Raw genomic sequence first — 15,376 nt, 5'->3', positions numbered from 1 at the left:
CATAAAAATTGTGTGTATGCAAAATTAAATTAAATTGAATTGAATGTGTGTATGGAGCCACCCATTCATCGGAAGCACTCAAGGACACAAGTGCTTTAAAATAATAATAATAAATAAATTTAGGACCTCCAGTCCAAGTCACCTGAGGTAAATTCTCTGTAGTTTATTGAAACAAGTTTTTCATGTGATACGGCCCATATTACGTACATTTATTAAACCTAAATGGATTTCTGTTTTAGGTGGAGTAGGGGCAGGGATTGGTGCCTGGCACAACAGTCCCTGCCCCTCTCCACCCAAAGTAAAAACAAATGTTTTGGCCACAACTAGTCTCTGAGGTGCATTATTTACTAGTTTTGATGGTTTGTACCTCTTTTTCAGAGTATAGAGAACGGGCAACAATGTCCAGGAGCTTCTTAGTCTCAGCCTGAAATTCATGTTTAGAGGCAGATCCTATAATGGAGAAGCAAAGAGAAAGATTTGCTGCTTAAGATACTTTACAGAACCTATTAGAGACTGACTGTTGTAGAGCTGCATCAGGGCTGAGTGAAGAGTGGTGAATGGAGGATGGAGCTGCAGCATGATTGCAGGAACCAGTTCAGGTTAGATATTGAACTTGCATGCTTGTTTCTGGTGTGATTCAGACACTACTGCAGCCAAACAGACCAGCAGGACTGCCAGGCAACTGGTATTGTTTAAAAGGAAATCAATACGGCTATATTCTTCTTCTGTCAGTTGTCCTTTAACCCCTTCCCGACTGCCTAATGCCGATAGGCGGCGGGAAGGTGGCAGACCCAGGACTGCCCAACGCCGAAAGGCATCAAGTCCTGGGGCGGGGCTTCACAGGGGATCCGCTCCGTCATCAGTCTACCAGCGCCGAATCGCTGCTTGGAGACTGTTAGACCCTAAACCAAAGGATAAAAACATACCATAGAGAGATCTGCAGCAGCTCCTGCAGATAACGCACTCAGGCACAGGATTACCACTCTAAAGCTGCAGGTTTCCATCGCTAAGGATGTTAAAGCTGCAAAGCACTAAATTGTAAAAAATAGCCTGGTCACTAGGGGGGGGGGGGGGGGGGGTGTAAGCCTATGATCCTGAACTGGTTAAGCCACTGACCCAATACAGCATGCAGATCAGTTGCTGTGTTTAGTCTGGCCATATTACCCTCATGCTTGTTTCAGGTGTGTAATTAAGGCTCTGCTAAAAGTAAACTCATGGCAACCGGAAAATAAAGATACTTCGCTAAGAAGAGGAGACTTTGGATCCTCTAGAGGCATCCCACATCCTCCTGGAGACCACCATTGCTGCCCCGGACCCCATTTATGCTCAGGACCGTGCTCCTCTACATGCATGAGCGCAGCCATACTGCGCTGGCATAAGTACGTGTGCTGCGCCTGTGCAACGTCGGTCAAGTTTACACAGTAGCAGGGAGCCACATATGCCTTTGGCCTGCTGCACAAGCAGGCAGTACTCACTCAGGTGCAGCGCACATGCACTCGCTCGGGCAAAGTACCTCTGCGCTCGTGTAGTCACAATCACATATCAAACAAGCTCGTCAGATATGCTCTGGGGATCAGCAATGGTGGGGGCCAGGAGGAGGTGGGAAGCCTCTGGAGGAGCCAGAAACGTCCCTCTCCTTAGGTAAATGTCTGTTTTTATTCGCTTCAGGTACACTAAGTCTAAACACCAGCAGTTGAGATGAATGATGAGATGCTATTTTTTTCTGGGTTTAATACAATTTGCACTAAATCTGCATGCAAGCTGAAATTATTGGGATCTCATTTGCCATCCCTAATCTGCAAGACAGCCAGGCAACTGGCATTGTTTAAAAGGGAGTATGAGATGCAGTAGCAGACATGTGATGGTGGGAAATAACATGGTTAGGCATAAAAGAAATATTTACATGGTTGTTACAAAGGGACAGATTACAATTATGGACGACTTACTACTGAACAGGCTATTAGACCTGCACTGAACATAACAACAGGACCGTATGCATTGTATGATAAGCCTATGAGATGGCAACATTGTGCTTGTGAGCCTTGTGTCTGATAATTCGATACAATATGGACAGTGAAACAACTAAATGCAAACTGTCATTGCAAGGAAAACACTGTCGATTGTGTAAGTCAACAGGAATTCTTGTTAGGTGGATTCAACAATTTTAAAGCAGGATTGGCAGCCATAAAATCAATTTCCATTTACCCAAGCTAGATATGACAGTGCAGTTTCTAGAAAAAAAAAATAAGGGAGGAAATTATATCAGGATTTGCTTCGGTAAGAGGCAGTAAAGACCGAAGATGCCTGAAACAGTGTTCTCTTTTTATTTACTATATAAAAATCACTGAACTCAAAGCATGGACTGTACAATGAATATGTTATGGAAGTAGAACATCATCTGCTTGTGTTTCTTTTTCCTGGGATAGTATGGCTATCCCTGCTGCTTTAAAGATAATATTAGAATGTGAAGATGGAATGTGTTATATCTATGTTTTTGTCATTGTGCATGATGTAAGAATAAGATGATAGAATACTGCAGCTCTCTCAGCAGATAGAGCACTTTAATCCCTATGTCTCTAGGGTTGTGGTTATAACTTATCTTACTCTAATACAGTATTCATGTGTGGATTATTAACATCTATTGGTGCAAGGCAAGCTATTGATCATATACTTGATCTACCACTAATATAATAGTATATGCCTTGCATATAGAGAGGGAAACATCAGTAACACTATAGCACTCTATCTACAGTGCTGTCCAAAAAAAATACAAAATAAATAACTACTTTTTAATGAAAAAAATGGTATTTCTGAGCATCCTCCTGACTTTACCACTACCCAAGTATTGGTCTCATGTAAGAGCACAGCTATAGCTATAGAAGCCAGAGCAGTTGCCCAGTAGGAGGTATCCACAGGAAGAAACCTCCCCAACCAACCAGCTGATAGCATAGTGGAAAATTGGGCATCGGCAAAGCAGGGCAGCACAGCATTGTGTTATAAGGACACTGAGTAGTCATGTGACCAGTGACTTCACTTCCTTCACAACAGGAATAGGAAACATGCAGCTTGTTTGTAAGCTTTATTCATGAGCAGGGGGCATCATCAAAATTGTGTTTCTGTAGCAAGCATTAGAAAGAGTCAGACCTTCCACATTCTCAGTATCGGAGATTATATTATGCAGGACAGGCTCCTCCTCATTGCTCTCTGCAGTCTGTGTCGTGTAGCTCCGGCAAGCTGTGGCACCGAGTGATCGCAGACTGTTTCTGGAGCTGGACAGTGAGTGCCAGGTAGGTGGATGGCATCTGGGTATGTGCCCTAGGGGAAAACAAGCAGAGATCACAGCCTATTAACAAGCATAATGCAACAATCACAGGAGATGTATTGATGCAGCAGCATCTTCTTTTGTCTTCCTCTAGAATCACCTCCTCACATTCACATATACAAGATTTCTCACGTGCTTCACCCCTCCTCTGGAATCCCCTGCCACAACACATCCGTCACTCTCCAACCTTTGATATCTTTAATCGTGCCCTCAAAACTCACTTTTTCTGTCGAGCATACGCTCTACCTCAGGCCAGTTTCCTCTTTGACCTCTGGCCAAGTACTCCTAATAGATAACCTAAAACACACTGCCTCTAGGTATGAATATTGTATACTACCCCACCTTGTTTCCCACCCCCATACCTTTAGATTGTAAACACAAGGGCAGGGCTTTCTGACCCTTTTGTGCAGTGGTCCTCAAACTAAGGCCTGTGGGCCAAATGTGGCCCTGAGGCTTTTTTTTACCGACCCCCCCCCCCCACACACACACACACAAAATGTATTATAGATGCAGTCAGCTACATTTTTAAATATTGGTGGTCCGCATATAGAATGAAGCCAGAAAGCAGCAATTCACTGGTTTCCAATAAAATTCCACATCAGGTGACACGGTTGTCCAATTGGACTGAAGGTTATCACTTTAGTATGCATCACTGTCTGGCCCGCAAAGACCTCTATGTATACTCCGGCCCCCAGCAGTCTGAAGTATGTTCACCCGGCCATTGACCCAAACCGTTTGGGGAGCCTTGCTTTTGTGTCTTGGAATTTGATACACATTTTATTCATATCAATTTTGTCACTGTGTTCCGTATATTGGTATATACCATTGTGTGTATTCTGTACCCCATGTTTGTGGTTACAGATCAACAATAATAACTGGCAGAAGTTACAGACTGTGAGAAGGCTTTGGGCTGGCGACACACTTTACAATCAGACAGCTGGAGGACGATATAGTTCACCTGCTGCAGAGAAACTTTAACAAATAATGGCAAGTACACTGCATGCAGTTTTCACTTCAGATCCGAATTCGAGCAAGTGATCAAATCGAGAATCAGATCTCACATCTGATATGGAAAAAGGCTAGTATACACGCAGAAACGATTTTTTAAATATTCGGATCAGATTTTAGATCAGACTTCCGAATGGATTTTGATTGAAAATGAATTAAAATGGCATACACACGGAATAGCCAGTATTTTGATTGATATTTTTCAGCCTGTCCGATCTGCTTCCGATTGAGAAAGATAGATTTTGAGCTTGGGATCGGTCGCTGGCAGTCAGTAGGCTGTATATTCTGTCCTTAGGGTTATTTCGCACAGCGGCGTTTGCCAATCGGCAAATCGTTAGTGCAGGGTCTCCCTATGAAAGCATTCACACTGCAGGCTTTGCGATTGCAGAAGTGCCACATGTCACAATTTGAGAGAGATCCCAAAAAAATCGTGGCAAAATAGACAAAAAAAAATTTCTGCGATTTTCGTTGTGAAACAGCCCTTAGCGTTTGATAGTTTGTTTAGTGATCAGAAGTGCAGGTAAATATCTAATCAATCACATCGTGCTGCGTACATATGTGAACAATCATTACACCATGACTGGAACATTTCAGGAACAAAACATCTGATGCACTTATGCTTTATATACATACAGGCAGTCCCCGACTTATGAACACAGGATTTACAAACAACCCACCAATACGAACAGCCCAAAATTGTGAAATTTGATTCGATTTGTGGGAACAAGTAAAAAAATTTTTTTTTCAAAAAGACCGTGTAGTTTTGGGAGAAAATAGATTTAAATTAAAAATGTTTTTTAAAGTGGTAAAATTACTTAAGAAAAACCTGTAAGGAGAAAAACCACCCTGGGGGATACTCACCTTGGGTGGGGGAAGCCTCCGGATCCTACTGAGGCTTCCCCGTCCTCCTTGGTCCCACAGCAACGGAGATAAAGCTCCCCCAACACCGGGGATGTAAATATTTACCTTCCCGGCTCCAGCGCAGGCGCAGTATCGGCTCTCCGCCTCAGAGATAGGCGGAAATAGCTGATCGCTGTCGGGCCGCTCTACTGAGCAGGAGCAAGTCTCAAGCAGTAGAGCGGACCCGACGGAGATCGGCTATTTTCGCCTATCTCCGCGCGGAGAGCCGCAACAGCGCCCCCGCTGGAGCCAGGAGAGGTAAATAAATCAGCGCTCATCAGCCTTGTCTAGGAAGGATTCCGGGACACTTCGGGGGAGCCAGCGCTGGACTGCCTGCAGCTACAGGGGTGGGGGAAGCCTCATTGGGACCCTGAGGCTTCTCCTCCCAAGGCGAGTACCCCCCCCCCCCCCCCCAGGGTAAGAGTGATATGTTTATTTCCTTTTAAGTAATAACAGTTGCCTGGCTGTCCTGCTGATCCTCTGCCTCTAATACTTTAACCTTCCTGGCGTTACGATTCCCGCGGCAAACTGTTTTTGTGCATTTTTTTTTTTTTTATCATGTAGCTAGCCTTGCGCTAGCTACATGATTCACCCCCCTACGGCATCCCCCCGACCCCTCCGATCGCCGCCAGCACAAGACCCGTTCGGAAATCCCGTTCCGAACGGGATTTCCTTCAGGGCTTCCCCCGTCGCCATCGACGAACGGAGTGACGTCATCGACATCGTGACGTCACAGGGAGTCCTGATCCACCCCTCAGCGCTGCCTGGCACTGATTGGCCAGACAGCACACGGGGTCTCGGGGGGGGGGGGGCTGTATCGCGGCGGGTAGCGGCGAGCGGGTAAGACAAGCAGCAAGCAAAGTGCTTGCTGCGCGTTAAAAAAAAAAAATATTCAAATCTGCCCAGCGGGGCCTGAGCGGTGACCTCCGACGTCTCTGGAATGCTAGGGAGGTTAAGCCATAGACCCTGAACAAGCATGCAGATCAGATGTCCATGACAAATCTCACAAGATTAGCTACATGTGCTTGGAAGAACAAAGAGAAATCGAGAGCCCAATATGGTGTAGTATTGTTAAGTTGGTTGTGGTTTAAAGCAAAATATTTAGAAATACTCACAAACATGGGTTACCCATAGGCAACCACGTCAAGTGCAGGTGGGGGAGTATTAGAACCTGACCCCACTCAGGTTATTAAGATGTCGCTCTCTGTAGATAGGAAACGGGGTAGCACCCCTCCACCGAGGGTGGAATCAAGATTTCAGCAAGGCTTGGTGTACAGAGGCGCCAGAGTAGAATAAAAATGTTCAAAAACCGTGTAAAAGAGGGGGATGTTCAGGTGGACTTACCTCCCTCCAAAATATAGAACTCAATTGAGTCACAATAGATCAATCCAAAAAATGTTTTATTTAACTCCACAAGTGGAATTAAATAAAACGTTTTTTGTATTGATATATTGTGACTCAATTGAGTTCTATATTTTTGAGGGAGGTAAGTCCACCTGAACATCCCCCTCTTTTACACGGTTTTTGAACATTTTTATTCTACTCTGGCTCCTCTGTACACAAAGCCTTGCTAAAAAAAAAAAAAAAAAAAAAATTAGCTACATGCTTGTTTCAGGTGTATGATTTAGACTATACAAGATCAGCAGAACTGCCAGGCAACTGGTATTGTTTAAAAGGAAATAAATATGGCAGCTTCTGTAGGTCTCACACCTTAGGATCCTTTTTAACCACTTGCCGACCGCGCACTCATACCGCGCGTTGGCAAAGTGGCAGCTGCAGGACCAGCGACGCAGTACTGCGTCGCCGGCTGCAGGCTAATTAATCAGGAAGCAGCCGCTCGCGCGAGCGGCTGCTTCCTGTCAATGCACGGCGGGGGGCTCCGTGAATAGCCTGCAGGCCGCCGATCGCGGCTTGCAGGCTAAATGTAAGCACAAGCGGAAATAATCCGCTTTGTTTACATTGTACGGCGCTGCTGCGCAGCAGCGCCGTAAGGCAGATCGGCCATGTGGCAGGGGACAGCCTGTCACTGGCTGCACAGGACGGATAGCGTCCTGTGCAGCCCCGATCACCGGGGGGGGAGAGGTAGGAGAGGGAGGGGGGAATTTCGCCGCGGAGGGGGGCTTTGAGGTGCCCCCCCCCCCCCCCCGCAACATGCCAGCCAGGAGGAGCGATCAGACCCCCCCTGCACATCATCCCCATAGGGGGGAAAAAAGGGGGGCGATCTGATCGCTCTGCGTGCCAGCTGATCTGTGCTGGGGGCTGCAGAGCCCACCCAGCACAGATCACAAAAAATAACGCTGGTCCTTAAGGGGGGGTAAAGGGTGGGTCCTCAAGTGGTTAAGTGAATCTGAACTGAGTAAAATTATTTACAATAAACACATGATCCACCTGCAATTGAATATTACATACTTACGTCACCATTATTTCCTCTCAGAAGGTCATCATTTTGTTCTAATAATTATTCCTTCGCGTTCTGACTAGACACAGTAAAACTTGTCTCTCAGGAAGCTGGAGGCCTTACAGACCTTTGCCACTATATCATTTGCCCTCAGTTATAACTGAAATGACACATGTGAAGAGTGGAGGAGAACTGGCACAGCTTCAGTAACTGCTTTAATGAATCTTTAAAACGTGTGAACCAGCCAATACATTGTCACAAATCATCATGTTTAGGTGTTGCAGAAGTGCACATACCGTTGGGTATGAAAGCTGGATGTTCGGTGCAGCTGGTGCTGGGCGCTGTAGCCTGACGGCCGTTTTGCTCGTAATCGCCTCCGTAGAAGCGCGACCACATGCGAAACGGCCGTCAGGCTACAGCACCCACCGCACTGAACATCCAGCTCTCATCCCCAACAGTATGTGCACTTATTCAACAACTAAACATGATGGTTTGTGATGATGTATTGCCTGGTTCACACATGTTTTAAAGTTTAACCACTTAACAACCGCCTAACGCCGATAGGCGTCAGCAGGTCGAAGTGGTGTTGCCATGGAAACGGCCGCTCGTTCGAGCAGCCGTTCCATGTCAGTTCACTGAGGGTGTCTCCGTGAACAGCCTGCGAGCCTCCGATCGCGGCTTGCAGGCTAATTGTAAACACTAATTGCAAGCTACGGGACCTAGCACCGCTCGTAGCCTACATCAAAGTAGTGCCAACCCGCTTTTCTCTATGTATTAACTGAAATGACAATTGATGTGCAAGGTAATGTCCATGTCTCCATATGGCTCAGGCGAAATTACTGATTGACGGAGTGCTGGAAGCTGTTATGGGGTCATTGCCATTTTTAAAATAGATAACAGAGAATTCCATTGATCACAGCGAATAAACAGCATATGGGAGGTGAGAAAGATCGATAAGCAGACTATGTGGGAGGCAAGTGTGTTTGGGAGTATGTTATTTTGACTTTTATTATTATTAGTTCAGGTTTGCTTTACTAACAGATTTAGGTTAAGGACAAACCTACAGTCTCTATCCGTTCATTAACTGGGGATTCCCTGTACAGCGTAAAGATCAGCAATGTACCAAAAATCTCTGCAGATGATGCGATCCCTCACAAATGGCCACCCAGGATGGAGGAAACGGCTGCAGGGGAAAACATGAAGAACTAAATTCTCTGCTAAATAAGCTGGTTCATTTGCACTAGGTTACCATCTGATTTTGTTTTGCCCTACCCAGGGCTGTGGAGTCGGTCCAAAAATCCACCGACTCCGACTCCTCAGTTTAGGATTCCACCGACTCCGACTCCACGACTCCTCTAATTTGCATATTACAATTTTGTTGATTAAAAGTATGTAACATGAAATTCGTCTCTTAACTGCCAACGCTTAGGAATTTTACAAGACAACTGAAGTGAGAAGGATATGTAGACTACTATATTTATTCCCTTTAGACTAAAACTAGTCCTTGGTAAGAGTACTTGTAAAAGGTACAACCGAAACAAAGAACATCTATCAAGTGTGGGTGCATGTAAGAATGTGAGCAGATTGTAAACAGACAACACCTGTGTTCAATGTGCACAGCATTCTCAGTGGATTCCCTGCAGCTCTGTGGGGAGTGCATATGTAGAGTATAGTACTACTGTGTAACAAAGTAAACCTGAGACAGATGAAATTAAAGTTTTATACATACCTGGGGCTTCCTCCAGCCGCCTTCAGGATAATCAGTCCCTCGTTGTCCTCCTCCACCACCTGGATCTTCTGCTATGAGTCCAGGTACTTGAGCCAGTCAAGCGTAGTGCGCATGCACACACTCCGCCGCCAGGAGCATACTACACCTGTGCAGCACTATTGCGCAGGTGCAGAATGTTCCTGGCTGTGGGAGCGGCATGCGGCCGGACAGCGCTGACTGGCTGAATTACCAGGACTCATAGCAGAAGATCCGGGTGGTGGAGGACAGTGAGGGACTGATTAGCCTGAAGGGGGCTGGAGGAAGCCCCAGGTATGTATAAAACTTTACTTTTCATCCGTCTCAGTTACCCTTTAATTTGTAATCACCAAACCAAATTTTAATAACATATCAAATTATTTTATTTCATCAGCAAAGGGAGTGCATACATCTGCATAAATCAGCATCAATGCAGAATTATTTCCATCTCGTTAACCATCTCTATTAGTGACATAGCTACACATCAGGCTTTATTCTTACAGCATAGATGTTATTTAGTATATATAAGAGATTCCTGTGTACACATCATATATACAGTCACAATCTGACCTTAAAAATACGGGGACTGCTTTATTGAAGCGGCACAAGTAACTAATTTTGATTGGTTTATTTCATTTTTGTGGACTAAGCACAGCTATTACTGTATATATACTGTATATATACATTATTTTTAATGACTATTATCTGAGAAATAGAACATTTTATCATATTTTCTATTTTAATTACAGTTACAAATTCATTAGGAGTCGGAGTCGGTGCATTTTTTCCCGACTCCGACTCCAGGCACTCCACGACTCCGACTCCACAGCCCTGGCCCTACCTTGATAAATTGCCCCGCAACATCAATCGTTATTTGTATCACTTGATGAAAGCTTTTATTTATTTATTTTTATATCGATTATGGTGAATGTACAGAGAAGATCAAAGATCCATGGCGATCAGGCGCTAGAAGCAGACGGCCAGTCTGGTGCAATGCTGTCACCTTGTCCTGGCTGTAGAGGTCACTATGAAACAGTGATGCAACGTGTGTAAATCAAATACTTTTCCTAAACAAATGGACAAAGTATCTTTCTAACGGTGCCAGCGCAGCCACTATCTGCATAGCTCGGGCTCCTTCTGGCTTACACCTAGCTATTAATGTATCAGAAATAAAACAAAAACACTAATTATTGTATTTAATTTACTGAAATCAGTAAATTACTAGCTGCTCCAATCTGATTAGCAAAAACCATCTTCAGCTTACTCTAAAGAATCGTACCATGTACAAGGCATGTCACCCAGCGGGGATTGGGGCCTGATCCCTCTGGTGATATTGCAGGACCAATGCTGTACAGACGCATTGCTAGCCTGTAGGCTTGCAACGTGTTCTGCTGTTATGTGAGGTAGGGGAGGTGGAGAGTCAATAGAGCGCTGTGCGTTGGAAGTCGCAGGGAAGCAGGTGAGCAGGGAAAACATTGAAGGGAGGGGGCTGCTGTACACATGATGGATTCGACAGAGATAGTTGTTATTGGCTGCCTGAGCTTAGCTGTGTACACAGCTTCCTCTCTGCTCTAAAAAATAAGTAACAGCATAAAAACCTTCAGGCTGGCTGCACACATGGCTGTGCGTGAAAGGGCGAGTTTTCTGCCATGTGCATTGTGTGCGTTTGCAGTTTTTTTTTTTTTTTTTACAGCATATGCATTTTTTCTAGAGCTTTGCGGGCATTTTTATGCGTTTGCGGTTCATGTATTTTGTATGCGTTTTTCAAAAATCACTAGGAAGACAACAGGAAGCGGAAATACATCAGAAAACAAAAAAAAAAGCATATAAAAACACATGAAAAACGCCTTTCATTATGTGCGGTTTTTGAAAATTATGCAACAAAACCAGCATTTTTAAAAACATTTCTAAACGCATTAAAAAAAGCATTTTTTCAATGCGGCCCATTGACTTGCATTATTTCCGCAATGCTAGCGTTTCTGCTATGTGTGTTCCTAGCCTCAAAGAAAAACATGTCACAGCTTACAGTTCTCCTGCAATAAATCTGCAGGGTATCTATTTCCTGCTTTCATGGAAGCAGAGAAAGGGTTAACCTCCTGTGTTTACATATTAGCTATGTCTGCCGAAGACTGACAAATTTCTGTGCTGACACAGCTGGCTCAAATTACACTTGTGATTACTTACAGATAAGGGGAATTAGACGTTACTGCATCCAACCTGTGCCTGACCTATACCGCATCCAACCTGTGCCTGACCTATACCGCACAGTGTTGCCAACTCATCCCTTTGATTACTGACACTTAAGTTATACAGGTTCTGGGGCTACGTACACATAATGAGTGCCTTAACTGCATCTACCTAGCCATGAAACCTGTATAATTTATATGTGTCAGTAATTAAAGGGATGAGTTGGCATCACTGATACCGCATCCAACCTGTGCCTGACCTATACCGCATCCAACCTGTGCCTGACCTATACCGCATCCAACCTGTGCCTGACCTATACCGCATCCAACCTGTGCCTGACCTATACCGCATCCAACCTGTGCATGACCTATACCGCATCCAACCTGTGCATGACCTGTGCCTAACCTATACCGCATCCAACCTGTGCCTAACCTATACCGCATCCAACCTGTGCCTAACCTATACCGCATCCAACCTGTGCCTAACCTATACCGCATCTAACCTGTGCCTAACCTATACCGCATCTAACCTGTGCCTAACCTATACCGCATCTAACCTGTGCCTAACCTATACCGCATCTAACCTGTGCCTAACCTATACCGCATCTAACCTGTGCCTAACCTATACCGCATCTAACCTGTGCCTAACCTATACCGCATCTAACCTGTGCCTAACCTATATCGCATCTAACCTGTGCTTAACCTATACCGCATCTAACCTGTGCCTAACCTATACCGCATCTAACCTGTGCCTAACCTATACCGCATCTAACCTGTGCCTAACCTATACCGCATCTAACCTGTGCCCAGGGGCGCCGCGAGGCATAAAGCGAACCAAGCGGTCGCTTGGGGCCTCACAATCTTAGGGGCCTCGGCGGCTCCGTGACGTCGGCGTGACGTCACTTTTTCCCCGCAGCCCCGCCGGGCTGGCAGAGCAGAGCAGGGCTACAGGAAGATGGCCGCCGCCGAAGCCCTGCTCTGGAGACTATGTCTCCAGTACAGGGCTTCGGGTGGCCATCTTCCCGACCCGTAGCCCTGCATGAATCAGCGCGGGAGATTGGAGGAGGAAGCCAGGGAGGGAGCTCCGTGGGAACTGCGCGCCTGAGAAGCCGGCCGGGAGAGGAGACCAGGGAGAGAAGACTTCTGCCAGTGCCAGCCTGCCAGGTGAGTAAATTCTTTTCTTTTTGCAGCCGCAGCCCTAATTGCGAATTTGCGATTGATTTCTGCTGAACTGTGCCCTAATTGCATTTGATATCTGCTGAAAATGTGGCCCTAATTGCGATTGATTTCTGCTGAACTGTGCCCTAATTGCGTTTGATATCTGCTGAAAATGTGGCCCTAATTGCGATTGATTTCTGCTGAACTGTGCCCTAATTGCGTTTGATATCTGCTGAAAATGTGGCCCTAATTGCGATTGATTTCTGCTGAACTGTGCCCTAAATGCGTTTGATATCTGCTGAAAATGTGGCCCTAATTGCGATTGATTTCTGCTGAACTGTGCCCTAAATGCGTTTGATATCTGCTGAAAATGTGGCCCTAATTGCGATTGATTTCTGCTGAACTGTGCCCTAAATGCGTTTGATATCTGCTGAAAATGTGGCCCTAATTGCGATTGATTTCTGCTGAACTGTGCCCTAAATGCGTTTGATATCTGCTGAAAATGTGGCCCTAATTGCGATTGATTTCTGCTGAACTGTGCCCTAAATGCGTTTGATATCTGCTGAAAATGTGGCCCTAATTGCGATTGAGTTCTGCTGAACTGTGCCCTAAATGCGTTTGATATCTGCTGAAAATGTGGCCCTAATTGCGATTGATTTCTGCTGAACTGTGCCCTAAATGCGTTTGATTTCTGCTGAAAATGTGCCCTAATTGCGTTTGATTTCGGCTGAAAATGTGCCCTAATTGCGTTTGATTTCTGCTGAAAATGTGCCCTAATTGCGTTTGATTTCTGCTGAAATGTGGCCCAAATTGCGTTTTTATTTTCTGGTGTCTGGGGTAACTGTTGCTGCATTTATTATTTAATGGTCATAGTTGGCTATATTTGCTGTGCTACGGTTAAGCTTCGCCCATACAATGTCATGGCCGCGCCAATCTTTCGGCGCGCTACGCGCGCCTCAATCACCCCAACATCCATTTTTTTTTTTCCCCGCAAACAGCCCCGCCCCAATCCGCCCTCCTGCTCCACCCACATGACATGGCCACGCCCACTTATGCGGGATAGCCGCAGGATAGGGCCTCTTGCTACAGTCCGCTTGGGGCCACAAAAACCTTAGCTGCACCCCTGCCTGTGCCTAACCTATACCGCATCTAACCTGTGCCTAACCTATACCGCATCTAACCTGTGCCTAACCTATACCGCATCTAACCTGTGCCTAACCTATACCGCATCTAACCTGTGCCTAACTAACCTATACCGCATCTAACCTGTGCCTAACCTATACCGCATCTAACCTGTGCCTAACTAACCTATACCGCATCTAACCTGTGCCTAACCTATACCACATCTAACCACTGCCTAAGCTTTACCACATCTAGCCTGTGCCTAATCTAATTAAATCAAGTCCAGTCATACTGCTCAGAGGACACTGAGCTCACAGCCCACTGACCCACGTGGTTTACTTGCCAAGCCTTACACCAAAGATAATTCGTATATAACATCATATCAGTGACAGGTATGATGACATCAGACTCACCGCTCAGCTTCCGCCCGAGCACGAGGGTCCCGGGACGGCTCCAGCCTGTCAGCACCCGGCACAGATGTCCTCTCAGCAGAGCTGCAGCCGCCATGTTTCCCCTCAGCTGTTCACGTGACTGACATCTAACTCGTGCGACCGGGCGCTGCGGTGACGTCACCCTGTGACCCGGCTGGATGGCAATGTCATTCACACAGCTTCCAGATATGCGCGGCTGTGATAGTGGAAAATTAGTACTTTCACATAATGTTCACACTGTTGTGGCTGATCTATGTATGTATGGTTGTATAATTCTCTAGTATAATAAATAAATAATGGTCCAAAGAAGGACAACCATTATATATAGCCAACTGTGACCATTAAATAATAAATGCAGCAACAGTTACCCTAGACACCAGAAAATAAATGCAATTTGGGCAACCTTTCAGCAGAAAATAAACGCAATTTGGGCAACATTTCAGCAGAAAGTACACGCAATTTGGGCAACATTTCAGCAGAAAATAATGCAGTGGGCAACATTTCACCTGCAAAAAAAAAAGGAATTTACTCACCTGACAGAAGTCCCCTCACCCGGCCGGCCTCTGGCTTAGCTCCCCGGACGATCCTCCTGCAGTCTCCTGCACTGAGAGGAATAGCAGGGCTACGGGAAGATGGCGCCCGAAGCCCTGTACTGGAGACACAAATAGTCTCCAGTACAGGGCTTCGGACGCCATCTTCCCGTAGCCCTGCTCGGCCTGCCGGAAGACTATGCGGCGGAGCAGTGCTTTTCAGCGCTGCTAGATTTGGGCGCAGCCGCATAACTCCCAACTTTTTGAGATGAGAAAAAGGGGCACTTAAGCCACGCCCCTGCCACACCCCTGCCACACCCCTGGCCACGTCCTCACCACTCTTCTAGTCACGGATACCATAAAGATTTCATAAGACACATATGTTGTTTTATAATTCAAACCACACTGGTCCCTTCTATCCTGCTTCATTTTCCTTCATAGTAACATTTTAAAATTAGTAATATGTCAATTTAAAGGTTGGGAATAAAGTTTAGAGTCAATCAAACACATTTTTTAGTAGAGAAATATATCTATTTACATAGAAAGAGGGACAAAATCCTGAAAGAGGGACAAATGA

General features: G+C 45.7%; 1 protein-coding gene across 1 annotated transcript in view; it reads right to left on the bottom strand.

Moving 5' to 3' along the window:
• The window catches only part of TRAP1 (TNF receptor associated protein 1), a 60,531-nt gene extending 46,162 nt beyond the window's left edge, over nucleotides 1-14,369 (bottom strand). The window contains exons 1-3 of the mRNA XM_068244193.1: nucleotides 14,252-14,369; nucleotides 3,145-3,315; nucleotides 368-450 (exon numbers count right to left, since the gene is read on the bottom strand). Coding sequence (XP_068100294.1) covers nucleotides 368-450; nucleotides 3,145-3,315; nucleotides 14,252-14,345 — 348 coding nt within the window. The 5' untranslated portion in view covers nucleotides 14,346-14,369. The remainder of the gene's footprint in view (nucleotides 1-367; nucleotides 451-3,144; nucleotides 3,316-14,251) is intronic.
• Nucleotides 14,370-15,376: the final 1,007 nt, after the last annotated feature.

The sequence above is a fragment of the Hyperolius riggenbachi genome, chromosome 7 (assembly GCF_040937935.1).
Source record: "Hyperolius riggenbachi isolate aHypRig1 chromosome 7, aHypRig1.pri, whole genome shotgun sequence".
Classification (NCBI taxonomy): domain Eukaryota; kingdom Metazoa; phylum Chordata; class Amphibia; order Anura; family Hyperoliidae; genus Hyperolius; species Hyperolius riggenbachi.
The sequence above is the reverse complement of the archived record's forward strand: the minus strand, read 5'-3'. Positions and strand labels throughout refer to the sequence as shown.